Source organism: Dendrobates tinctorius, unplaced genomic scaffold, assembly GCF_039654945.1.
Source record: "Dendrobates tinctorius isolate UK_male_01 unplaced genomic scaffold, ASM3965494v1 ptg000204l, whole genome shotgun sequence".
NCBI lineage: Eukaryota > Metazoa > Chordata > Amphibia > Anura > Dendrobatidae > Dendrobates > Dendrobates tinctorius.
Genome location: NW_027361871.1, coordinates 1,007,744 through 1,033,781, shown reverse-complemented (window position 1 = coordinate 1,033,781; position 26,038 = coordinate 1,007,744). Strand labels below are relative to the sequence as shown.

General features: G+C 42.8%; 1 protein-coding gene across 5 annotated transcripts in view; it reads right to left on the bottom strand.

Moving 5' to 3' along the window:
- LOC141057367 (PMS1 protein homolog 1-like) overlaps positions 1-26,038 on the bottom strand; it is a 330,907-nt gene that overhangs the window by 21,845 nt on the left and 283,024 nt on the right. For all 5 annotated transcript variants that reach the window (XM_073553954.1, XM_073553956.1, XM_073553955.1 and 2 more), the window contains 2 exons: positions 19,414-19,890; positions 12,762-12,892 (listed from right to left, as the gene is read on the bottom strand). In XM_073553954.1, the coding sequence (XP_073410055.1) occupies positions 12,762-12,892; positions 19,414-19,890 (608 nt within the window). The remainder of the gene's footprint in view (positions 1-12,761; positions 12,893-19,413; positions 19,891-26,038) is intronic.

The following is a 26,038-nucleotide window of genomic DNA, read 5'->3' as shown; positions in this document are numbered from 1 at the left end:
ACCACACAAAATCACCAATACACAGGTCTGGAGCCACCAAATGTCTCAGATTAGCCACACATTTTTATTTGGACCTCATTTTCTTCAAATTATTCAGAACCCCTTGCCACACAGATGTAATAGATGATGAAAACTGTTGCTCTTCAGGCATTCCTGAAGAACGATTCTTTCAAAACAAGCCAAATGAAGGATGAAACCCGTATGCCCCGAAGAACAGGGACTTACCAGAAGACTTATAACAACAGTTATTCACCGCAAATTCAGCTAGAGGCAAGTAAATAAACTAATCCTCCTGATTAACAGATACAAAACCCCCATTATAAATCTCAAGATTTTTCAAGATATCAAATGCCTCCCTGGCCGAACAGAACCATTTGGAAAAGTCTATCCCTTTCCTGGTCATATCCGTCAGAGGTTTGACCACTACCGAAAAGTTTTTGATGAAGTTATGGTAGTAGTTGGAGAAACACAAAAATCTGATGCCATTAAGTCCTTTAAGTCCTCCGGACAATCCCAATCCAGTATAGACTGGACTTTCATCGGATCCAAGCGAAAGCCGGTGGATGAAAAGAAATAAGCCAAAAAAGGGATCTCCTGAACCAAGGACTTACATTTCTCTGGTTTGACAATTTATTGTCTCTGAGTATCGGTAAGACCTGCTTGACATGTACCTGATGTTACTCACGTTCAAGCGAATAAATCAATATGTCATCAAGATCGATCAAAACAAATCTATCTGCCAGGTGAAGAAAGATTTCATTAACAAAGTGAAGAAAAATGGCGGAAGAATTAGTCAACACAAATTGCATCACAAGGTTTTCATTGTGTCCATCAGGTGTATGTAAAGCTATCTTCCACTCATCCCCATCCTTAATTTGAATGAGATAATATGCTCCCGAGACCCAGTTTAGAAAACCACTTTGCTCCTACGAACTACTTTGAAGAGGTCAGGGATAAGAGGGAGAGATATGGATACCAGATGGAGATACAATTAAGTTTGTGAAATTCTAGGCAAGGGCGTAACCCCGTTTTTTTTCTTGACGAAGAAAACCTTGTTGCAATGGGAGATTTAGAAGGTCTGATATGGCCCTTTGCCAGACTTTCAGCGATATAGGCCATCATGGCCTGCCTCTCTGGAAAAGAGATATTAGATAATCTGCTCTTTGGCCGCTGAGTCCCAGAGACAAGATTAACAGTGCAGTCCACAGAGAAAGACAGCCGACAGCACATCAGACAAACATCAGGATGCACATTCAATGTCCATAGACCCAATTGGACACAAAGCACTCCAAATAAATGAAGTAGAAAAGCATCCCATCCAGGTGAAAAAATAGAAAAAAAAACTTTATTCTGCCATGATACATAGTGTCATGGCAGAATAAAGATTAAAAGTACAATCTTAAGAGCGATGGGGAAGAAGATTTTGATACCTGTTTTGAAGACACATCCCCGAAGTCAGATAGATATTCAGACAGAAATTGGGTACCCACCCTGGCTAGCTGGATGCCCAAACAATCTTCTTGATAATACTCGCTCCACTTTACCACCTCCCGAGTCTGCCAGTCTACGACAGGATTGTGCAGCATAGGCCAAAGTAGTCTAAGAACCACAGATGAGGGCAAACCCTTTAGCACATAACAGTCAATAAATTATGAATGCGTGGGTCTTACCTGTACATGTAACACTTGAATGACCGGCGTAAAATACCCCTGGCTCAAGGGTGTAGAGTTCATGGCGATTATGGCTATTAGTCTAGGCAGTTTATGTGGTTTGAGGCCCTGGACCTGGATGAATCTAGTGTTGATCAAACTAAACCCTGGCCCACTGTCCAGATAGGCTAAAATAACCACTTTATTTTTGCCCAGATACAGTTGTGGCCAAAAGTATTGACACCCCTGCAATTCCAATTTCTTCCTGAAAATGATTGCAAATACAAATTCTTTGGTATTATTATCTTCATTTAATGTCTTAAATGAAAAAACACAAAAGAGACTGATCATATGACACAAAACTCCAAAAATGGGCCAGACAAAAGTATTGGCACCCTCAGCCTAATACTTGGTTGCACAACCTTTAGCCAAAATAACTGAGACCAACCACTTCCGGTAACCATCAATGAGTTTCTTACAATGCTCTGCTGGAATTTTAGACCATTCTTCTTTGGCAAACTGCTCCAGGTCCCTGATATTTGAAGGGTGCCTTCTCCAAACTGCCATTTTTAGACCTCTCCACAGGTGTTCTATGGGATTCAGGTCTGGACTCATTGCTGGCCACCTTAGAAGTCTCCAGTGCTTTCTCTCAAACCATTTTCTAGTGCTTTTTGAAGTGTGTTTTGGGTCATTGTCTTGCTGGAAGACCCATGACCTCTGAGGGAGACCCAGCTTTCTCACACTGCGCCCTACATTATGCTGCAAAATTTGTTGGTAGTCTTCAGACTTCATAATGCCATGTACACAGTCAAGCAGTCCAGTGCCAGAGGCAGCAGCCTGGCTGTTTTGTGTCTCGGGGTAAGAAATGGGGTCTTCCTGGGTCTCCTACCATATAGTCCCTTTTCATTCAGACGCCGATGGATAGTACGGGATGACACTGTTGTACCCTCGGACTGCAGGGCAGCTTGAACTTATTTGGATGCTAGTCGAGGTTCTTTATCCAACATCCGCACAATCTTGCGTTGAAATCTCTTGTCAATTTTTCTTTTCCGTCCACATCTAGGGAAGTTAGCCACAGTGCCATGGGCTTTAAACTTCTTGATGACACTGCGCACGATAGACACAGGAACATTCAGGTCTTTGGAGATGGACTTGTAGCCTTGAGATTGCTCATGCTTCCTCACAATTTGGTTTCTCAAATCCTCAGACAGTTCTTTGGTCTTCTTTCTTTTTTCCATGCTCAATGTGGTACACACAAGGACACAGGACAGAGGTTGAGTCAACTTTAATCCATGTCAACTGGCTGCAAGTGTGATTTAGTTATTGCCAACACCTGTTAGGTGCTACAGGTAAGTTACAGCTGCTGTTAATTACACAAATTAGAGAAGCATCACAATTTTTCGAACAGTGCCAATACTTTTGTCCACCCTCTTTTTTATGTTTGGTGTGGAATTATATCCAATTTGGCTTTAGGACAATTCTTTTTGTGCTTTTTCATTTAAGACAAATTAAATGAAGATAATAATACCAAAGAATTTGTGTTTGCAATCATTTTCAGGAAGAAACTGAGTATTATCTGACAGAATTGCAGGGGTGTCAATACTTTTGGCCACAACTGTAGATCTCAACCGGTAAAAAAAAAAAGTGACCTACCCACAGAGGAAATTAGTACACCCAGGTTGCCAACCTTCCCACAACACAGGCTCCTTAGTTTTCCAGCGGCTGTTTATGGTGTGATAAAGAAGGACAAGCACCCACAAAATTGCCCTTTCCACCACAAAAAAACACTCCCCCTTTGTGCTGAACTACAGCTGGACCAATAGAACGAGTCAACCTACTCAACTGTATGGCAGTAGACTCAGACCTACAGTACAGTTCAAAAGTTTAGGGTCACTTAGAAATTTCCTTATTTTTGAAAGAAAAGCACAGTTTTCTCCAATGATGCTAACACTAAATGATTCAGAAATACACTCTATACATTAAAAACAAAACAGAATGTATACACTGGCGCTACCTCTGGTGTGAACTAGAGCTGCAGGTGCTTAGTCAGCCTCTGTGCTAGCGACTGGCAAAGGAACAGTTAACATAAACCAAAATGACAAAAAAGCACCCCGCTAAAGTTGCTGCAATAAATTCCAGAATGCCCAATAAAATTATCAAAAGAAACAATTAAATGAATTAGTCATAAAAGTAAATCATGCGGCTGGGTGAAATAAAAAGATTTCCTACCTTAGGGTAAGTATGTGATCCAATATGGAAGTTGCTCTTGTGTAGGCAGAGGAATGATAAAAGATCCAGGCACTCCCCAGAGACCACCTGTGGCAGGGGGATCCTCTAAGCTGGAGCAGGGAGACGTGAACCAACTAATTCACAGATCGTAGTGTGAAGTCACAGCGGCAATTGCTATCCTGAAGTGCAATCAATGTGGAGGGAGAGTGGGGCCCGGGGAGCGTCCCCCCCTGGATAAGAGCCCGCCTGAACCCTCACCTGAAGATAGAAGCACACGGCGTGCGCCGGCCAGGAGACACCACTGGCAATGCCAGAGTGTGGGGGGGCGTGGTCTGGGTGACGTCACCTAGAGCAGAGGGCTGAGAGCTGGGGAAAGGAGGCTGAGAGGGGCCAACCAACACATTTCAAAGGTGCACGGACCTTCTTCGTCAGTTTACAGGCCTCCCTGAAAACAACAAACTTGTCTCACCCCCCAGAGAACCTGCCAGGCAAAGCCATCTTGGGTTTCACAAGGGGTTGCCTGACAGTCTTGGTCCCTAAACCAGACATGTTTGGGTGCTGCAAAACAACAGTGCATATGTATGCCACCTCCAGGCTGAGTTGCTGCAGTTTCCCTGCCAGAGCCGTCACTGGATCAGTTATGGGTCAAAAAATGGTTTGGGCCAGTTTTAATGTCCTGGAACTGTTGCAGGATATCCAGCGGCAAGGGGCTTCTTCCCTATCCCTAAACCTAGGGGCATCCGAGATCCGCCCGCAGGAGCTAGAGATTCAATGCTGCTGTAAATCACTGACAGTGACATTTAACACTGGGTTGCCAGAAGTGCATCACAAGACCCACCCATCGCCACCGTGTCACATCATTGTGGGGCACCAATGATTTGACTTCTTCACCGCCGGGTGTCTGCAGAAGGCCCCTGTCCCTGTGATTGTGAATCGCTCACAAGAGATCGTGATTTCTGCTACACATACACAGGCTAAAGCCCTGCTATGGGTAAGCACAGGTGATAAGATAATCGCAGCTTCAAGTCTCTTAAGAGGACTATTGAAGTCAGTAAAAAGTAAAGAAAAACGTTTTTAAAAATATTTAAAAAATAAACAAAAACACAAACACTTAAATCACCTTACTTTTGCCCCATTGAAAATAAAATAAAAATACACTTTAGTATCGCTGTGTTCAGAAACAGCTGATCAAAATATAAAGTAAATTAATCAGATCAGTAATCAAGGAAAAAAATCTGTGACGCTTCAGGGGTTTTGGCAGCGTCTGAGAGTGGACCCTCTGGGTCGCAGAACTGAGGCCCCCTGGACGAGCGCACCAGGTGGAACCGACCCCTATACAGAGACCGTTAGGGGCAGGCCCGCGGGGGATCAGACACAGCGACAGCTAGAACCAAGAGGGGCGGCTCGAAGGCCAAAGTGGCCACAGGCAGGACTGAGAGGCTGCACCGGAACTAAGGTACAGGGCTCCGTATGGAGAGGGCGAGGAGAGATACAGAGCAGTAGTACCAGAGGCAACGAGGACGATAGACAGACAGCAGGAAGGGGAACAGGACAGGGAACGGCCAGACAGTAGAGGGCGGAACGGGAGCGGAGAACAGGGAAGCGAAGGCTACGGAACACGGACCAGGCAGGATCGAGGACAGGCAGAGACAGGGGAAAAAGCAGTGGCAGAGACAGCAAGGCTGGGACAAGGGACAACCACAGGACAGATGGAGAACTATAGAGTAACTATAGGTGGCCAAATTAGTGCAAAGGACTCACACAATAACCAGGCCTCTTCCCCTTATGGGAGACGCCTGATAAATTCCTCTGCTGGCAGGCGATTGGCTGACCGCTAATCGGCCACTGCCAACCGCAGGGTTAAACAACCCAACGGGCGCGCGCCCGCACCCTAGTGCGCATGGGGGGGCGGGGAGATGTCCGAGAGACAGGAGGAGAAGGCGCGCGGGAGCAGGAGGGAGCGCACAACCAGCCAGGTAAGTGACTGCCGCAGGGGGACCCGATGCCAGTGGGACGGCGGCGGGCAGCGCCGCGTCTGTTACAAAATCGAAACTAATTATGCTCTTTGGCTGTCACAACATTGCAATAAAATGCAACAACAGGTGATCAAAACATAGTATCTATCCCAAACTGGTATCAATAAAAATGTCAGCTTGGAGCACAAAAATAAGTCCTCAACCGGCCCCCTGACCTCAAAAAGTGTATAAATGCAAGGGGTCTCAGAAAATAGTGACATAAGCAAATTCATTTTCTAAACAAATTTCAGATTTTTTTTTTCATGACCTAAATAAAAAAAGAACCTATACATGTTTGGTGTCTGCGTACTCGACTGACCTAGAAAATCATATTGCCAGGTCAGTTTTAGCATTTAGTGAACATGGTAAATAAAAAAAACAAAAAACAACTGCACTTTTTTTGCAATTTCATGTTTCCCCGTTTTCCAGTACAAGATATGATAAAATCAATGGTGTCATTCAAAAGTACAACCCGTCCCGCAAAAAAACAGCCCTCCCACGGTTACATTGACGGAAAGATAAAAAAGTTATAGCTCTGGGAAGAAGGGGAGCAAAAAACAAATGTGCAAAAATGGAAAATTGCAAGATCGTGAAGGGGTTAACCATGCATCCAAAATTCCTTCAAATGTATGCACTGCATTTCCATTTGATACACTCCCTCCTGTTTTAAGTCTTATTTAATTTTTTTTAATTAATTCAGTAACAGAAGGAACAAGTAATTTCCATGCTTGAAATAGTATGCGTAATACACCTATTGCTACAGGGGTCTTGGAATCTCTCTCATCTTCAAGTAAAACCAAAATACATACTTTACGATCAGCTTGCAATCTGTCAAAATATACACTGTCTACAAGGTAACACTCTTGTAAGCAGGCTTTGTCAGTTGTTGCCTGGCAGCTCCAAAATGGCTACCACAAAAAGGCTTGGCACAAACTTCTCCATTTATCAGAGCCCTGCTGTTGCCATGGCCTTCACCCTGTAACCTATATACAATGAAATGGACTTACACAAGGGCCACAGAGTCAGCTGCTGATTGGTGGTGCAAACTGGCAAGAAAAATAGTCAGGTTGTGGGGCCAGAACCAAGAGAGCAGCAAAGGTTGTAACAGGGTCTACCAAGCTGGGGTACCTCTTTCAGTACCAGCCCGTTTTTTCGGAGGTCCGCTCTGCGTTGGCTGGAGTCTGAATGAATGACGCTGGCTGGAATTCCTTGGTTACATGGGCGCATATAAAAGATCACTGCTTCTCCATGTATTTCCATTTTGACAACACTTTACTCACAGGACACAGAATATATCACACAGATACAGAGGGCCAGCCAATAGAAAAGCGGCAGGCCAGACATACATTACAAAAGCCGCAGGTTGCCGGAGCCTGCCGATGTTTACTGTGGGAATTACAAAGGTGGGGGGAGGGCGGACAAAAGGAGAATATCGTGTCCCATCTGCCCAGGGGCGCAGCCTGTGAACTGATGCATTAGGGACATGCATCTCACATGGAACCTATTATACATACATATAACTGCACAACATATTCTGGGTGCTGAGTGGTTCTGTAACACGTAACAAAGGTACAAAATCGTTAGGCAGGAAAAGCGTCAATAAACAGAGTTCAAAACAGGAAAGTACAAATGCAACACAGGAGCAGAAACCAGGGAAGCACAAAGCTATATCTGGCAGTTTCCAGCAGTATAGGTGGAATCAAGACATAGCATAAGGCCTCTTTAATACATCAGTTTTTTCAAATCAGTCGCAATCCGTCATAGTTTGAAAAAAATGGATCCTGCGAAGACTGTGAAAAACTGATGTGATGGATCAGTTCTTTTGACGGATTTGTCACAGCAGCTGGAGCTTGAGGTAAACTTTATCCCTTGTGCTTCTGGAGAGAGAGAGAGAGAGGCCTTAGCGATGTACGGGCTGTATACAGTAACCTTGTACCTTGCTTAGTGGCCGCTACATGAATATTGCAGTACAATCACTTCAATGGGAGATCAAGCTCAGTACCCGTCTACTACTCTTCTACTCGTCTATTACAAAACTCGTCTACTGCTGTGTTCTGCCTTGTCGCTGAGATCCGCCCGCTACTGGAGCAGTTTTCAGCTGATAAGGGAGTGTGCTGGTATGAGTCCCCCACCAATCCTCATATCAAAGAACTATCCAGCAGAAAGATAATCAATGATTAGACCCTTAGAACCCTGTTAAGTGCGCTCTCCCATATACAGCACTTCCATACATGGTGATGTTAAATGTGGTTTGGGCATACTGTGAGGCTCAGAAGAGAGGGCCATTTGGTTTTCAAAGAATTCATAAGTTTGACACCCCTTGCATGAGTTGTGTATACAGATTAATATATATGTCCCATCCTAGCCCAACCTCAGTCATTGTGTCACTGCCCATATGGGTCTCAGAGATAACTGACAGTTGGCTGGAACTGGTTGAGCTAGTATTAGACAGAGCATCTTTTGGTTGCCTCACCAATACCATTGACATTCCCAGCTACCATGTTGATATGACATGCTGTGTCATACTAACGAGGGTAAGAATGTTATAACAGAAAAAATTCTAGTTACAGATGAAACAACCCATAATGGTAAAATGTTTCCCTTATTATGAAACCAGGTATCGAAACTGTAACTATAACAAAAAGAGACATTCCTTTCTGAAAGAGACAATGAAGGCAAGTATACAGCATTCCCTGAACCCAAGAGGAACACAATCAATCATTTGTAAACTCTCACTTCTCACAAATAAAGTACCAAAAAAAATAAGAGAGCAACCAGCTACCATATGAACCAGCGACAGTATGAGCCTTCCTGTAAGGAACATTAAGAGAAAATTAAAATACATTGTATTCTCCACCAACAATATGCTGTCTGCAATTTTATTTCAATTCATATTTGACACAGAGCTTTCCTTCATTCCCTATATCCAATCACTCACTACCTCATGTTGCTTGTATCTTAAAAACATCTCCAGAATCCGACCTTTTTTTTACTTTTGAAACTGCAAAAACACTTACTGTTTCTCTTATTCATTCTCATATGGACTACTGAAACTCTTTAGGCTAGATTCACACTAGCGTTCCTTGGAGCTGCGTCGGGCTGCGCACGGCCGCCACTAAGCTCCGCCCCCTGCTGCGCCTCCTCAGATTAGCTCCGCCTATGGGCGCATGACGCTGCATGCGACCTGCGTACCCTATCTTTAGCATTGGGTACGCAGGCCGTGCGTAGGCATGCGTTTGCCGGCGCATGCGTCCTCTTGACGGTGCGCTGAGCACACCAAAATGCAACAGGGTGCAGGTCGGCGCACCGTCAAAAGGACGCATGTGTCGGCAAACGCATACCTGCGCATGGCCTGTGTACCCAATGCTAAAGATAGGGTACGCAGGTCGCATGCAGCGCCATGCGCCCATAGGGGGGGCTAATCGGAGGAGGCGTGGCAGGGGGGGCGGAGCTTAGGGGTGGCCGTGTGCAGCCCGATGCAGCTCCAAGGAACGCTTGTGTGAAACTAGCCTTACTGATCAGTCACCCTCTAACCAAACTTTCTCCTCTCCAATCTGTCCTGAATGCGGCAAAAAAGGTTGCATTTCTGTCCAGCCGCTTCACCGATGCCTCCACCTTGTGCCAGTCATTACACTGGTTGCCCCACTGCTTACAAAATACAAGACAAACTTATCTCTCTCACTCACAAAACTCTCCACAGTTCTGCACCACCATATAGCTTCTCCTCATCCCTGTCTATCACCCCACCCATGCCCTACATTCTCCAACTAATCTAAGACTAAAATCCTCCATAATCCAAACCTCGCACCTCTGTCTCCAAGATTTCTGCGCCAGTGTTCTGCAATGCACTATCCCAAACGATCCGACTAATATCTAGCCCCCATGTTTTTAACATTTTTTAAAAACACATCTGTTTAGACAAGCCTATCACCTCAACTCACTAACCTAACTCTCCTCTGTTCCCTACTTCTATAGGTTATTTCCTTATGCAAGCAGGGCCCTCACTCCTCCTGTAACTGTTGAAATGTGTTACATTGTATTGTTTTTATTGTCTGTACATGCCCCCACTTAACTGTAAAGTACTGCAGAATATGTTGGCGCTATAGAAATAAAATTATTATTATTCCACTGATATGCACCAAAAAATATGGATCTTGCACAGTACAAATAAATGGAGACTTGTAGGGTACAATTTCTCATGTTCAGAAATTTTGCCCACCTCTTCTACACCTCTACCAATGTTATGAGCCTCAGTGGGGCACCTGGTGGTATTAGGGAACAAGGGATTATGCAAGATTATGCAAGGGATTATCAATAACAGAGAGTAGAGTAATTTTTTTTTTGCCAAACTTGTCCAAAAGCCAGGATTCATAATAAGCAACCCTTCGGCTTTGAGGCCAAACCCATCAGGTGTAAGTGTTGTTGGCTAAACCCGTTTTCCAGGTCATCAGTCTTGTTGAATTAAAGGCTCCCATTGCGGACAGTCTCTGTGTATAGGGGAGATTAACTGCACTGTACCAACTCTGCCTTCAATTTCTATGACTCTGTCATTGACCCCGCACAGGTCTTGGCTGAAGTGACTCATGTCCTCTTTCGAGTTCCCCACATGCACTATATGTACAGTTAAGTGTGGATTGGGTCATTATTTACAGTAATTGCAGATAAAATATCTCTCAGTATTAGTTCTTATACAGTATAAGAGATATGTTTGTGGCTGAGATGGTTAAAGCCATTTGAGCAGATAAAGCCTGAGTGGAGCAGCTCTCAAATAAGAGGTCACTAGTTGTTTCTGATTCCAAGTCCTCAGAAACTAGTAGAGAGGCAGTTTCAGGATCATTAGGTACAGGTAACAACAGGATAGATGAAGAACGGGAAAACCACTGCAGTTGGGCCACCTCAGCTAAAGCAGACTTTTTCATTTTTGTTCTGGGTACAGACTGATGCCGCCATGTTCAAAGGCCTCTATCTCAGTCCTGATCTCTGCTGATCTTATGTCTTGTCATAGCTGGCAGAATGTACACAAAATCACTGATCAGCATGCGGAGAATGTTGTAGGAAGACGGTAAAGCTCAATGCTGGGGATATTTGCGCTGGATCAACAAGATAATGAAGGATGCATTGTTGGAGGTCAGCTCTGTTAGTGCGCCCTTACTACATGCTGATCAGGCCACCCACCACAAAATGTAACCCTTTCACTACTCACTGCCTACCTATACACACAATTTTGCAGACTGCGGCAGAAAGGCAATGGTTATCACTGTTGCTTGATAGAGCCAGCGTTTATAAACAAAGGTGAGTGATAAGAAGAATGTAGTGAGAGGGGGGGAATCACAGGACCTGACTTTACTAGTCAGAATGTGTGCAGGGCGTGTAGTCTGCATTTTTATTAAAAAGGTTGTCCGCTACTTTTACACTGATAACCTATCTTTAAAATAGGTCATCAATATCTGATCTGCCAGGGTCCGACACCAGGCACCCCCTGTAATCAGCTGTTATTGGTGTCGAAAGCGCAGTACCAAGCCTCGGTCACTATCAGAAGATGGAGCAGCTCGGCAAATGAGTACTTTCCAGCCAGCAGCCATCGCCGCAGACATCGATACCAGTTGATCAACAGGGGTGCCAGATGTCGGATCACGGAGGATCAGATATTGATGGCCTAGCCTTAGGATAAATCATCGATGCAAAAGAAGACAACCTCTAAGTCCAGCACACTTGCTGCAGTTCAGACTTTGGAAGCTGCTTGCCTCCTCCTGCTCTCACTTGGCTAGCTGTAAGCAGCTAATGATGATGTTGATTCCTTTGCATTGGACATTTCCTCTTCTACCTTTATATGCCTAATGTGGGTAGCAGAAAAAGGAGGTCACAAAAGAGAGGGGGTTAGGACTTGATGCCTGAGTAGCATCAGTGTAGGGATCTAGATGTTATTCTACTGAAGTGATCAGTGGAGTGTCTGAGCAGCCCATTGCCGCTACCAATTTGTCAGAGTTGCCAGGTAGGCAATGAGGCACTGAGTATAAAGCCCCCGTTACACACAGCGAGGTCGCTAGCTATATCGCTGAAACGTCACAGGTTTTGTGACGCAGCGATATTGCTAGCGATATCGCTATGTCTGATACTTACCTGCGACCGGATCCCCCGCTGGTTATCGTTGATCGCACGAGAACGTCCTGGACCATTTCTCGTCGGGGGCGCTTCCTGCTGGGCTTCCTGTGGCGCCGACGAGCGACGCGTGCGGGAGGATGTCAGGATCGCCGCGTCTGACAGGTAAGTAGCGACCCCCGACCGCTGCTATGTCGCTGGTGAGATCTGCCTGTGTGGCAGCTCACTAGCGACCACTTAGCGATGCACCAGCGATCCATATCGTTGTCGGGATCGCTGATTCATCGCTTAGTGTAACGGTACCCTAAGACATGTAACACTGCAATGTACTACAGAGAGTCATCACTAGACAAACAATGTATGCAGTTCACTAAAACAGCATCAGACAATATTAACGATTAGCACTCAATGTGATAAACTGATTACCTGATTAAAGCATATACTGACTGATCAGCACGACCTGTTGCATTGCCACTTGAATATTGCTTTAAGTTACAACAGCACAGCAAAATACATTGTTACATATGTCCACTATAACCCTAAATGCCACTGCAGTTGTATTTCAGCAGAATACTTATATTGTAAGCCTCTATCTGTATAAATCAAAAGACTGAAGTGGAAAATATTGTAAAAATGTTGAAAATGTCATTTTGCATTGACAATTTTTCTAATGGATCAGTTGCTATAGAATAGCCAACAGCTATGAAGATCATTGTGATCCCAGGATAAAGACATTTTTACTGAAAAGCCAGCATGAAGATATACATACCTGGTATAATTTTTATCAGAAATCCATTATTTGCAAGTCTTAAATCTGAGAAGTAAACATGTCCATTTGGTCTCGGACTATCCCTTTGCATACTTTGTAGAGCTGTGAAATATTCTGGCCCGCCAATTAATCTAAAAGGAAAGCACAAAACATTTGAGGGCTAGGATAAAATAAGGGAATTGATATACACTTGTGTGAAAAAGTGTTTGCCCCCTTCCTGATTTCCTATTCTTTTGCATGCTTGTCGCACTTAATTGCTCCTGATCAACAAACAAATTTAAATATTAATCAATAGCCTCCAAGACTTGTCCCGTATATCCCCCATCCTCTGGAATTCTATGCCCCAACATGTCCGATTATCCACCACATTTGGATACTTCAGGTGGAACCTAAAAACCCATCTCTTCAAGAAAGCCTACAACCTACAATGACCACGCTGCCACCTCAACATCATCGGAGCTACTGCAACCCCCAACTTACTGTCTCCTTCCCCATAATCCTGTAAAATGTAAGCCCGCAAGGGCAGTGTTCTCTTCCCTCTGTACCGGTCTACCTTTGTTACTTTGTTTACTGGTATTTTGATGTAACCCCTCGCATGTACAGCACCATGGAATCAATGGTGCTATATAAATAATAACAATAAAGCACAAAATGCAGTTTTTAAATGATGGTCATTATTAAGGGAAAAAGAAGTCCAAACCTACAGGGCCCTGTGTGAAAAAGTGATTGCCCCCTCACATTTCCTAAAACATAAAATAACTGTGGTTTATCACATCTTTGGGAAGCTGAATTCAAATTCATCAGCCACACCCAGGCCTGATTTACTGCCACACCTGTTCTCAATCAAGAAAGCACTTAAACAGGACCTGCTTTTCAAAGTGAAGTAGACCAAAAGGTCATCAAAAGGTAGACATCATGCCATAAACCAAATAAATTCTGGAACAATGAGAAACAAAGTAATTAAAGGGGTTGTCCGGGCTTTTTACATAATCTCAGTGCATATCTGGGCTGCAGAATGCTGACAATAAGTAATTTACCTTCTATGGCCAGTTTGCAGCGTTTGCTAGATATCATCTCTTGCTTGTAATAAAAACGTCCAGGGGGGTGTGTTCTGGCATTGAAATGAGAACTGGTCGTTTCCTCCTACTCTACTAAAAACATGCCCTCTATGGCAACAACCCCACCCTCCATAGCAACAGGCCCTCCCCAACCACATGAAGAAGCCCTCATCACACAGTAACAAATCCTCCCCCTCTAGCAGCCTCAGTGCAGAGAGCAGCTGCTCCTCCCCCAGACACACGCTGAACAATGATCTATGGAAAGTGAAACTATTGAGGAGGAAACGACCAGTTCTCATTTCAATGAGAACCCCCCTGGACCTTTCTCTTACAAGCAAGAGATCATATCTAGCAAATGCTGCAAACTGGCCACAGAAGGTAAATTACTTATTGTCAACATTCTTCTTTCATTCTCTATCAAGAACTGCCAGGCTGCTCAGGTCACCCCACTGTCCAGACTTATAGAAACATACAGGCCATTAACACTCAGAAACTTATGAAGAACTTGCAGTCTTCATTGGCCCCTATCTCCTCCCTCTCATGTCCTGATTCTGCATTGAAGCATTACAATGAAACACTTCAAAGTGCCCTGGATGAATTTGCACCCCCTATAAATAGAACACCACAATGTAGACGGCGACAACCCTGGCACACGGTGCAAACATGTTTCCTGCAGCGGTGCTCCAGGTGCGCCAAATGTCTGTGGAGAAAATCCAATCTACATGAAGATTTCATCCATTTTAAGTTTATGCTTAGAACATACAACACTGCCCTTCACCTCTCCAAACAAACCTATTTCAACACCCTCATCACCTCACTGTTTAATAACCCGAAACGTCTCTTTGACACTTTTCATTCTCTACTCAACCCAAGAGTACAGGCCCCAACCACGGAGCTCCGAGCTGACGATCTGGCCAATTACTTCAAAGAAAAAATTGACCAGATTCGACAGGAAATTATCTCCCAATCACCTCATACCATGCACTGTCCTCCCTCCTCCACTGCATCTAGCTCACGCTCTGATTTTGAACCAGTCACAGAAGAAGAAGTAAGCAGGCTCCTTGCATCAGTGACCCATTTCCGTCACATCTCCTCCAGTCCCTTTCCCCTGCTGTCACCCCTCACCTAACTAAAATATTTAACCTCTCTCTCTTCTGGTATTTTTCCCTCCTCATTTAAGCATGCCATCATACATCCACTACTTAAAAAACCATCCCTTGACCAAAACTGTGCCGCTAACTATAGACCTGTCTCTAATCTTCCCTTCATCTCTAAACTCCTGGAACGCCTGGTCCACTCCCATCTTATCCGCTATCTCTCAGAAAACTCTGTTCTCGACCCTCTCCAATCCGGTTTCCGCTCTTTACACTCCACTGAAACTGCCCTCACTAAAGTCTCTAATGATCTGCTAACAGCTAAATCAAATGGTCATTACTCCATGCTAATTCTCTTGGATCTCTCTGCAGCATTTGACACTGTGGATCATCAGCTCCTCCTCACTAGGCTCCGTTCCATTGGCCTCAAGGACATTGTTCTCTCATGGTTATCCTCCTATCTCTCCGACCGCTCCTTTACTGTATCTTTTGCCGGTTCCTCCTCCTCTCACCTTCCCCTTACTGTTGGGGTCCCTCGAGGATCGGTTCTAGGCCCCCTCCTCTTCTCCTTGTACACTGTCCCTATTGGTCAAACAATCGGTAGATTTGGTTTCCAGTACCATCTCTATGCTGATGACACCCAATTATACGCTTCTTCTCCTGACATCACGCCAGCCTTTCTAGAAAACACCAGCGATTGTCTAAACGCTGGGTCTAATATCATGTCCTCACTATATCTGAAACTGAACCTGTCAAAGACTGAACTCCTGGTGTTTCCTCCCTCTACTAATGTACCTATACCCGACATTGCCATTTCTGTGTGTGGTTCCACTATTACTCCCCAGCAACAGACCCGCTGTCTTGGGGGTCATACTTGATTCCGAGCTTTCCTTTGCCCCCCACATTCGATCACTGGCTCGCTCTTGTCATCGGCACTTCAAAAACATTTCTAGAATTCGACATTTTCTTACTTTTGACTCTGCAAAAACTCTTACTGTTTCTCTTATTCATTCTCGTCTCGACTATTGTAACTCTCTTCTAATCGGTCTCCCTCTTACCAAACTCTCCCCTCTCCAATCTGTCTTGAATGCTGCAGCCAGGATCATATTCCTCATCAATCGTTACACCGATGCCTCTACCTTGTGCCAGTCATTACACTGGCTACCAATCCACTCCAGAATTCAGTATAAACTTATTATCCTCACCCACAAAGCCCTTCATAGCTCAGCACCACCTTACATCTCCTCCCTTGTTTCAGTATACCATCCCACCCGCACCCTCCGTTCTGCTGATGACCTGAGGTTAGCATCCTCAATAGTCAGAACCTCCCACTCCCGTCTCCAAGACTTTACACGTGCCGCGCCAATTCTTTGGAATGCACTTCCCAGGTCACTACGATTAGTCCCCAATCCCCACAATTTTAAGCGTGCCCTGAAAACACATTTATTCAGACTGGCCTATCGCCTCAACACATTAACCTAATCTATCCCTGTGTTTTACCATAACCAGATTTCCCGCATCATGTTCCCACATGCTTTATGCATCCATTAGCCCTCTGTGTTTGTACTGTTACACACTTAACATTATGGCTGGTCCATACAATCAGGGCAACTGTTACCACCCACCTTTCGTGTCTACCTCTTTCCTCAGACTGTAAGCTTGCGAGCAGGGCCCTCTTTCCTCTTGGTATTTGCTATAATCTACTGTATGTGATTATTGTTATGCTGTAATGTCTATTGTCTGTACAAATCCCCTCTGAAATGTAAAGTGCTGCGGAATATGTCGGCGCTATAAAAATAAAATTTATTATTATTATTATTATTGAGATGAACTTTTGTTGATCACCAAACACTTATTTTCCACTATAATTTGTAAAATAAATCTTGCCAAATCAGACAAGGTGATTTTTGGATTTGTTTTCTCATTTTGACTCTCATAGTTGTGTTCTACCTATGATGTCAATTACAGGCTTCTATCATCTTTTTAAGCCGGAGAAATAGCAAAATTGGTGGCTGACTAAATATTTTTTTCCCCACTGTACCTTCCTTTTCTCTCCATTGTTTCTTGCCGTGCTACAAGACCATCCGTGCAGAGGAGATCCTCAGTCCGTGGGTGAGCTGAATATCAGGTTACTGCACAGTTTTTGACTTCTATACAATTTATGATTATCTCAAAGTTACAAAGTATTGAATTTTTTGAACACTAAAATATAAATACGTTTTCTATTGCTGTAATTCTACTGACCTGTAAAATCATATTGTCAGGTCATATTTACAACACAATGAATGCCATGAAAACAAAACCCAAAATGACAATGGCAGAATTGCCATTTTTTTTTTTCACCACCTCACTGCACTTGGAATTGTTTTACCATTTTTCAATACTGCATAAAACAAACCCTCCTATGGCTAGATTATAAAAAAAAAAATAATAAAATAGTTATGACTCTTGAAATAAGATGAGGAAAAACTGGAAAAGCAAACATTAAAAATGACCACATTTGGGGTGTAGGCTGAGCCGGTTTTAGATAAAATGGGGTTACGGGCAAAAGATAAAAGTGAGGCCCAAAATTGCAACATCAAAGAGAATTTTTATTCCTATTTACATTAAGCTGATTTCAGACTGTGGAAAAAGCGACAGTGACTATATATTGAAGTCGTTTGGCGCTCTTCAGCATTTTTACACAAGCTAAGAAAGAATGATGGGGACAGAACGATCTCTAATAACATTATATTGTATTGGGACAAAATAATGTCTCAGTGGCACATCTTCACATCAGGTGATGTGCTGCTGAGTAGAGAAGAGCGAATGTTTGGGTTCCCTCTTATTAGGCAAGCTATAGCACTTACCGAATAAGCTGCATAGGGAACCCAGCTTCCTGGATCGCGCTGGCTGAACAGCTGATCGGTGCCGCAGTTGCATGTGTCGCTGCTGTGTGACAGTCACAAGACATGCATGGAGATCCTGTGTGCTGTGACTGTGATACAGCCGCAACTCATGCAGCTGAGGGACCGATCAGCTGTTCAGCCGGTGTGATCCAGGAAGCCGGGTTCCCTCTGCAGTGTATTCCGTAAGCGCTATAGATTGCCGAATAAGAGAGAACCCAATCATATTCCCTCATCTCTACTGCTGAGAACAATGACCTTTGTTGTGACATAAAAAATCCAATTCCTAGTAAGTGAGTAGCATTTTGCTAATTCATTGGGTGATTTCTGACATGTTTACACCTCTTAACTCTCATCTTTGATACCAGTATTTATAAATGTGATACTAGTACACAAGCACACTATATGTGACACAAATAACGTACGTTACACAAACATATACTGTATATACAGTCATGGTAGAAAATGTTGGCACCTTTGAAATTCTTCCAGAAAATGAAGTATGTCTCTCAGAAAATTATTGCAATTATTGTTGGGTGGGAATCAAACCCAAGTGGTGTTGGGAAATAATAGGAGAAAAGGATGAGTGAATAGATTGAGCTATTGGGAGGGATAAAAGACAAACGGAGAGTGGGGATGAAAAGTGAATGAACATGCAACAGAAGCAGGGATAAAAGGAAAAAGAACCCAAGATAGCTGCTGTAGAGAAAGATAGTGTTAAGTGCAAGTAGTGCGGATGACTGCAGATATCTAACGCCACAAAAAAATGCAACAAGCTACGTTGAAGTGGTCATTTATGTGGCACCTGATAGATCTAAATAGGGTTTCAATGGATAGTCTGTGAACTCGCTACCGAAAATAAAGTTCCATGGAAGCCCTGGGCTTCACATTTTAACCCCCGTAGAGGAATGTGGACTCAAACAGGGGCCTTGAGTTGAGTACTCAAAGTAGCTACTGGCTGATGGAGCAGACTTGTAAGACAGTTAAATAACCAGGTCAGAAATAGGAGGTACAGAAAAGGGACAAAATCAAGATTCAAATAGTCTGTAAGTGGGCGGAGATCTGAAATAGCAATAAACACTAGAACAGGAGCACAGCAGAGGAGTGGACCAGATAAAGAAGTAATAACTGACAATGGGAGACAAAGATTCAAGAGTTTAAAAAGTACCTTATCACCAATTTGGGGATGACCTTTTTAATTTAATTTATTTTTTTAATTGCTAAAACAATTACCAGACGTAGAATTGCAATTTTTCTAAATATAGAGAATAAAAATTTCAAAAATCTGTAACTTTTACATTTTTCTGTTGACCTAGCCCTATGAAGGCTTGTTTTTAGTGTTACTGGATGTATACTTTTTTTTAACATCATTCTGTCGTACATTTTTTGTAAGTTGAAGTCACAAAAACATTCCATTTGAATATGAGAAGAAAGTGAGTTGACGGGAAATGGTTTAGTTAGAAGTAAACATCAAAGTTTAAGGTTATATTAATCTACACAATTTTTCTCTGTGAGAGGGCTGAAAAAAAACATGTAAAATGTATTAGAACTTTCAAAAGTTCAGTTTAAGGTTTTAGACCTGAACAATAATAAAAGCACTTATTTGGCATTTTACCTTTCATTTAATATAATCGGCAACTCCAACTTTTCCACGGGAATTTTATGGTTTTCCACAAGCCGTTTGTACAGCAAGGCTTCTTCCACTCTGTATGGGTTCAGCAGAGCGATATCCTTATTTGATGCTACAATCCAAGCACCAGGTAGATTAAGTTTAGTAATTAAAGTAATTTTTTCAAAATCAAGCATTTCTTTTCTTCCAAGCTTGAAAAGTTTTTGCTTTAAGTTATATAAACTAAAAGACATTTGCACAGTTTTGATAGTAGGCACCACATTTTTCTTCTCATTTTGAGAATAAAACAACTTGTCTAAAATTTGCTGATTTGACATTGGAGTTTTCAGCTTGACTTTTTGAGCAGGGCTTTTGGCCAGCATCTGTTTCAGTCGTTTTCCTGTCTTATGCATGGCTTCTCCTGTAGCTTTTGCAGTCTGCGCCTTGTACCTTTGCAAGTCTGTAGCTGCTTTTTCTTCATATCTGCATGTAAAAATGCTATGTTAAATAAATGGAGAGATAATCACTGTAAACAAATGTAATTTTTAATTTTATGTTCTATTTTTTTTTCATAAAAATTGCATGCAGCTTTGAAATTGCATGGATAGTTGCTGTTGTGTCAGTAAAAGCACAATTTTGTATTAGGTAAAAAGTTGTTGGAGTGCTTCCTGTTGTGAACTCATTTTCTGGTCTACCAGTTGTGAGTTCTCCTTCCGTGCTCCCTCTGGTGGTAACAGGAGGTAGTGAGGTTGATTTAATTAGTAGAGATCTGCCACCTGATGATGAGGATAACGATTGGAATCTCAGACTGGATTTAAGACAGCCGACGCCCTATTCTGGTGCTGGTGATTCCTTCTGGCTTTTCAGGTCTTGGTTTTCAGCTCTGCTCCAGTCATCTCAAGCTAAGTGTTTCTGCTAATGTTCACACTTGATTTTGTTGGTCTATTCAGTTTTTTGTGTGGTCAGCCAGAGATCCAATCGTTATCCTCATCATCAGGTGGCAGATCTCTACTAATTAAATCAACCTCACTACCTCCTGTTACCACCAGGGGGAGCCCGGAAGGAGAACTCACAACTGGTAGACCAGAGAATGAGTTCACAACAGCTTCCCTCACATGACCGACAGCTTTTCATGTTTCAAGCTTACAGATGTCAGTTATTGACAGCTTTGCTGACGATCAGTCACATGGTTTCCCAATACAAACTGCATGCATTATTAAATGGTTCTCTTAGACCTAGTGAGCCAGGAGGAATTACTTTGAAAATCCATGTCAGAATAGCCATATAATCCTTTATAAAAAAAGAGCTGTAATTGTATACAAGTCTGTAAATGAATGCATTTGGACCCTGAACCTACTATATTCCTCTAGGAGAGGGGTGCACAACTTACTTTGGTCCTAGGGCCACATTGTCTTACTGAACCAATCAGGGGCCGCACTAAAACTTAAAGCAGTATTACCTTCTGTGACATTTATGGCACATTGAAACGATATACCATAAATGTCTGATCTGTTCAGAACCAACAATCTCATGGTATATTCAAAGTTTTTTTTTATGAGGATTTAGAAATAGATTGTGCTCCAAAATCCACATCACAAACGGAGTCAAATACTCTTTGAATAAGTTTCTGCATGATTTGAGTGGAAAAAGCTCCTAGAGTGCACTGCACACATTACTGTGATTTTCACATTATTTTGAACATTTCCCAGTAAAACCAACAGGAAACATATTCAGGATATTTTAAACAATTTTTAATGTGGATTATAAAGAAAAATATACTGTTAGATACTTGTAAAAAACTGTCTGAATTTACTCTAAAGAGGAAGAGGTGATGAATGTCCATGGCTCTCTACAATAGGATATGGGTTTTGTACTCACTACCTAATGTTTCACAACTCCCATAAATTACACTGACACGGAAGACCACCGGTCCAGTTCACACTTTTCTGAAGTGCAAAACTGGTTTCAATACTCAATACTCTTGATGTATGAGACTAACATCCCCCGTAATCCGAACCTCGCACCTCCGCCTCCAAGACTTCTCTCGTGCTGCTCCAGCTCTCTGGAATGCACTTCCCCAGGCGATCAGACTGATACCTAGCCCTGACCTATTCAAGCGCGCTTTGAAAACCCATCTCTTCAAACAAGCCTACCACATCAACTACCCAGCAAGCTAACTTTGCCCTGTTCCCTCCTTCCAAATATTATTCTGAATCTGCACCCTACTATTCATCTGTCTCCACACCCTTCATGCACATGATAACTGCATTTGATACTTGTCTATTGCACTTAAACACACGGGCTGATGACCGGATCATGCAGCTTTATATGAAAATCCCTATTATAATTGCCAGACCTGAATTAACAAGCATTTTTCACCTACTGTGTCCCCCCCATTTCCTTGTAGATTGTAAGCTTGCGAGCAGGGACCTCACTCCTAATGTCACTGTTTGAATTGTCTTAACTTGTATTGAATTTATTGTCTGTACATGTCCCCGCTTAATTGTAAAGTGCTGCGGAATATGTTGGCGCTATATAAATAAAAATTATTATTATTATTATTATCCAGAGGTGTCTACTTAGGGCACCATTAGTACCTGCCAGTCTCTGCTCCTCAGCTGCTAACACTACTGTCTGTGAAGCTTCTTACCTATAGATAACCCGTCAGACAAGCATTTTTCTGTTCATATGGTTGGGGGAGGGTGCACAAACTGGCACTGAGGGTCCCAAGTAGCCACTATGCCCCCCGGTTTGTGAATCTCTGGTCTAGAATCTGATGAAGATCCTGGTACAGGGTCAAAATGCATATACTACATAGACTTGTGAAGAGTTAACACTGTTTTCTAGTTTTACTCTGACCAAGAAATAAGTAGTTCTAAACTGATGTATAGAAGGTTTTGTTTAAGGCTGGTTTTACACTTGCCGTGTTTTTTGTGGTCTGTATGGCCGTAATTTCCACGTTCTTCCACAAAAACGGGCCGCAAAAAACATTCTCGGATCACCAATTTTCCCTGTTATAACAAATAGCAGGGAAAAAAACGGCGCTCAGCAAATACGGTGTACTGCAAAAACAAGCTAACGTTGTTTTTGCGGTACCATTGAAATGCATTGCGGCCGTGTCCGTAAGCCGTGGAAAATATCGAGCAAGCTCAATATCTTCACGGCCGCAAATACGGCCCTCACAGCCATATTTTTTCACGGCTGCAAATACGGCCCTTACAGCTAAACGGAACACGGCCGGCCCTTCTACTAATTTTTGCGGCCCGTTTTTGTGGCCCCATGGAAATGCATTGGGGCTGCAAAAACAAGGCAAGTGTAAAACTAGCCTTACACGAGGCAGCACTGAAAATACTTAATTATTTCCACTATTTTCTATCTTCTTTAAAAAGTAAATAAACCATTGTACTTTTTTTATTATATTTGTAGGCTCTCTTATCTGCAAGGAAATCAGGGGTCGGGGTCCTGAGGTGCTGACTGATTGCTCAAACTCCCTCCTCCCCTAAGAAGTGCACAGCTCCCGGCCAAACACACACATAGAGTATGAATAAAATAGAAAGAATACGCTTATAGGATTTCTATTGTACTTGTACTGCACTGAATTTAAGATCTCAGGCAGGTAGCTATTCTCCTGAACCGGACTGCGTACTTCTCAGGAAAGAGGAAGTTTGAGCGAGCAGTGGAGGTCTCAGGACTAGAGTTGAGCAATCAGTCGCCGAATCTGAATTTGCCATATTCAGGCCGAATTTATGTTTGATGATTGGTTCCGAACATATTCAGTAATTTCTACTCCCATTGACTCCAATGACATTTGTCAAAATAGCGGTGGCGATGCCTGCGCACTAGCATGTAAAGCATTATTCGTATAGTATTGTCGGGTAAGAAAAAAAAATTACCTTAATCAAAATGAAGCCGGCAGGGGCACATGCGCATCAGAACGTGATAGATGCTACTATGCAGATGCCATTTTGCTAGAGAAAAATGTAGCTGCAAGAAAACGGCGCAGGCGCTTGCTCAGTAGCATCCACTGGAATACAATGTTTGCTACTGTACTAATGTCGCCATTTGGATTAAAGTAATTTTTTTTTCTTACTCGGAAATACTATAAGCATAACGCTTTACATGCTAGTGCGCAGGCGCCACCACTGCTATTCTGCTGGAAGTAAATGTATTTTTTCTAAACACAATAGTGTATGCAGTATGTAAAATAGGGGTCAGGTCAGTTAAAAATTCTGACAGCGCCATTTAACTTCTTCTGGCAATTGCGCCAGAAATATGCACACCGGTGACCCCCGTCACGTGATCGAGGGTCACTGGTGTGCTGGCATGACAACCGGAGGTCTCCTGGAGACCTCTATGGTTGTCAGTGCAGGCTTGCTGTGAACGTCACCCAGTGGTTGGCTCTCATAGGAAGTGAGTAAATTGGCTATAGAGGCGATCTGATCATCACCTGTATGTAGCAGAGCATATTGGGTTCTGGCATCTTCTAAAAAAGTTATGGCTCTGGGAAGAAGGGGAGCGAAAAACGAAAATACAAAACTGAAAAAAGCCTCAGGGGTTAAGGGGTTAAACAATTTATGGATATTTATATATGTATCTTTAATAACTGTTTGTATTAGCTTTTTAGGTTTCACTAAAAAAAGCAATGAGGTAGGGTGATAGCGGGATTTGTTTAAAAGTGTTGCTAAATTGAGAGTTGGTTTTAGCTAGTTCTTAGAGAAAGCTAGCAGAAACCATGAGTTATGGTCTTTAGTCTCTAAACTTAAATATCCTTTAGGCTATGTGCGCACGTTGAGTATTTACTTGCAGAAATTTCTGCAAGGTTTCTGCATCTCTTGGCAGGAAAAACGCTGCAACAAAAATGTGCGTTTTAGTATGCATTTTTGTATAGCAATGCATGCTTTTTTGAGATATTTAAGATATTTAAAAAAAAAGTTTTATGATGTAATTTATTGGTTCAACACCACCTTTTTCATGCTGATGCAGTGGCATCAGAATACAGTTGTGCTCAAAAGTCTACATACCCCGGCAGAATTTTTGCTTTCTTGGTCTTTTTTCACAGAATACGAAAGATAATACCAAACCTTTTTCTCCACTCATGATTGGGTGAAGCCATTTATTGTCAAACTACTATGTTTTCTCTTATTAAATCATAATGACAACCTAAAACATCCAAATGACCCTGATCAAAAGTTTACATACCCTGGTGATTTTGGTCTGATAACATGCACAGAAGTTGACACAAATGGGTTTGAATGGCTACTAAAGGTAACACCCTCAACTGTGACCTGATTGCTTGCAAAGTGTGTGTGTATAAAAGCTGAGTGAGTTTCAGGGATCTAGCCACTGACATTTCTGGATTGTGAGTCACAGGGAAAGCAAAATAATTGTCAATGGATCTACGGGAAAAGGTAGTTGAACTTTATAAAACAGGAAAGGGATACAAAAAGATATCCAAAGAATTGATAATGCCAGTCAGCAGCATTCAAACTGTAATTAACAAATGGAAAAATAGGGGCTCTGTAAAAACAAAACCACGGTCAGGTAGACCAACAAAAAATTTGTCCACAACTGCCAGGAAAACTGTTCAAGATGCAAAGAAAAACCCACAAATAACATCAGCTGAAATACTGGACTCTCTGAAAACTAGCAGTGTGGCGGTTTCAAGATGCACAATAAGAAGGCACTTGAAGAAAAATGGGCTGCATGGTCAAATCACTAGAATAAAGCAATTACTGTGCAAATGCCACAAAGTATCTCACATACAATACCCAAAACAGCACAGAGACAAGCCTCAAAACTTCTGGAACAAGGTAATTTGGAGTGATGAGACCAAAATTGAACTTTTTGGCCACAACCATAAACGTTACATTTGGAGAGAGGTCAGCACCTGTCACTTACAACTAGCTCTAGGCTTATTAATGAAAAGATGTCAGTCCAATACCCTCATTTAGAACCATCCATAGGGGTGCACGCATGTGGGGGTGCACGCATCACAGAAGCAAAGCGTCACGAAGATAAGCGTCGGGATACAGCAGTTATTACATGGCAGTTAGTCAGGACAGGAGTCAGGTAACCCTCACTCTGCTGTCCCTTTTAACCATGTGCTTTATTCCTATCCTCCTATGTTCTCTTGCAATCCACTTTCACCGACCAATCCCCCCTCCATCACGACTCATATACATCAGCTCCTCTCTCTTTCCTTCTCCCATGTACAGCTCCCATGCACTTCTCACCTTCTTAAAAAGCCTCAGCCCATCTTGCCCAAACACACTGCACATAAAATCTTCATACAATTCCAAAAACTACTTGCTCTTTATCTTCCTGCTCCTACTGATTTCAGGGGACATCTCCCCCAACCCCGGTCCACCATCCCCCAACCTCAACCCCTACCCTACCTCACATCGAAACCTTAATAATCTTACTAATATCACTTGCACTCCTTCATCTCCTTCTTTCAATTGTGCCCTTTGGAATCCACGGTCTGTATGCAACAAGCTTCCTTTCCTACACAATTACTTTCTGAAAAACTCTCTGAATTTGTTGGCCCTCACAGAAACCTGGATTCAGGATTCTGACACTGTCTCTCCTGCTGCCATTTCCCATGGTGGCTTACAATTCTCCCATTCCCCGA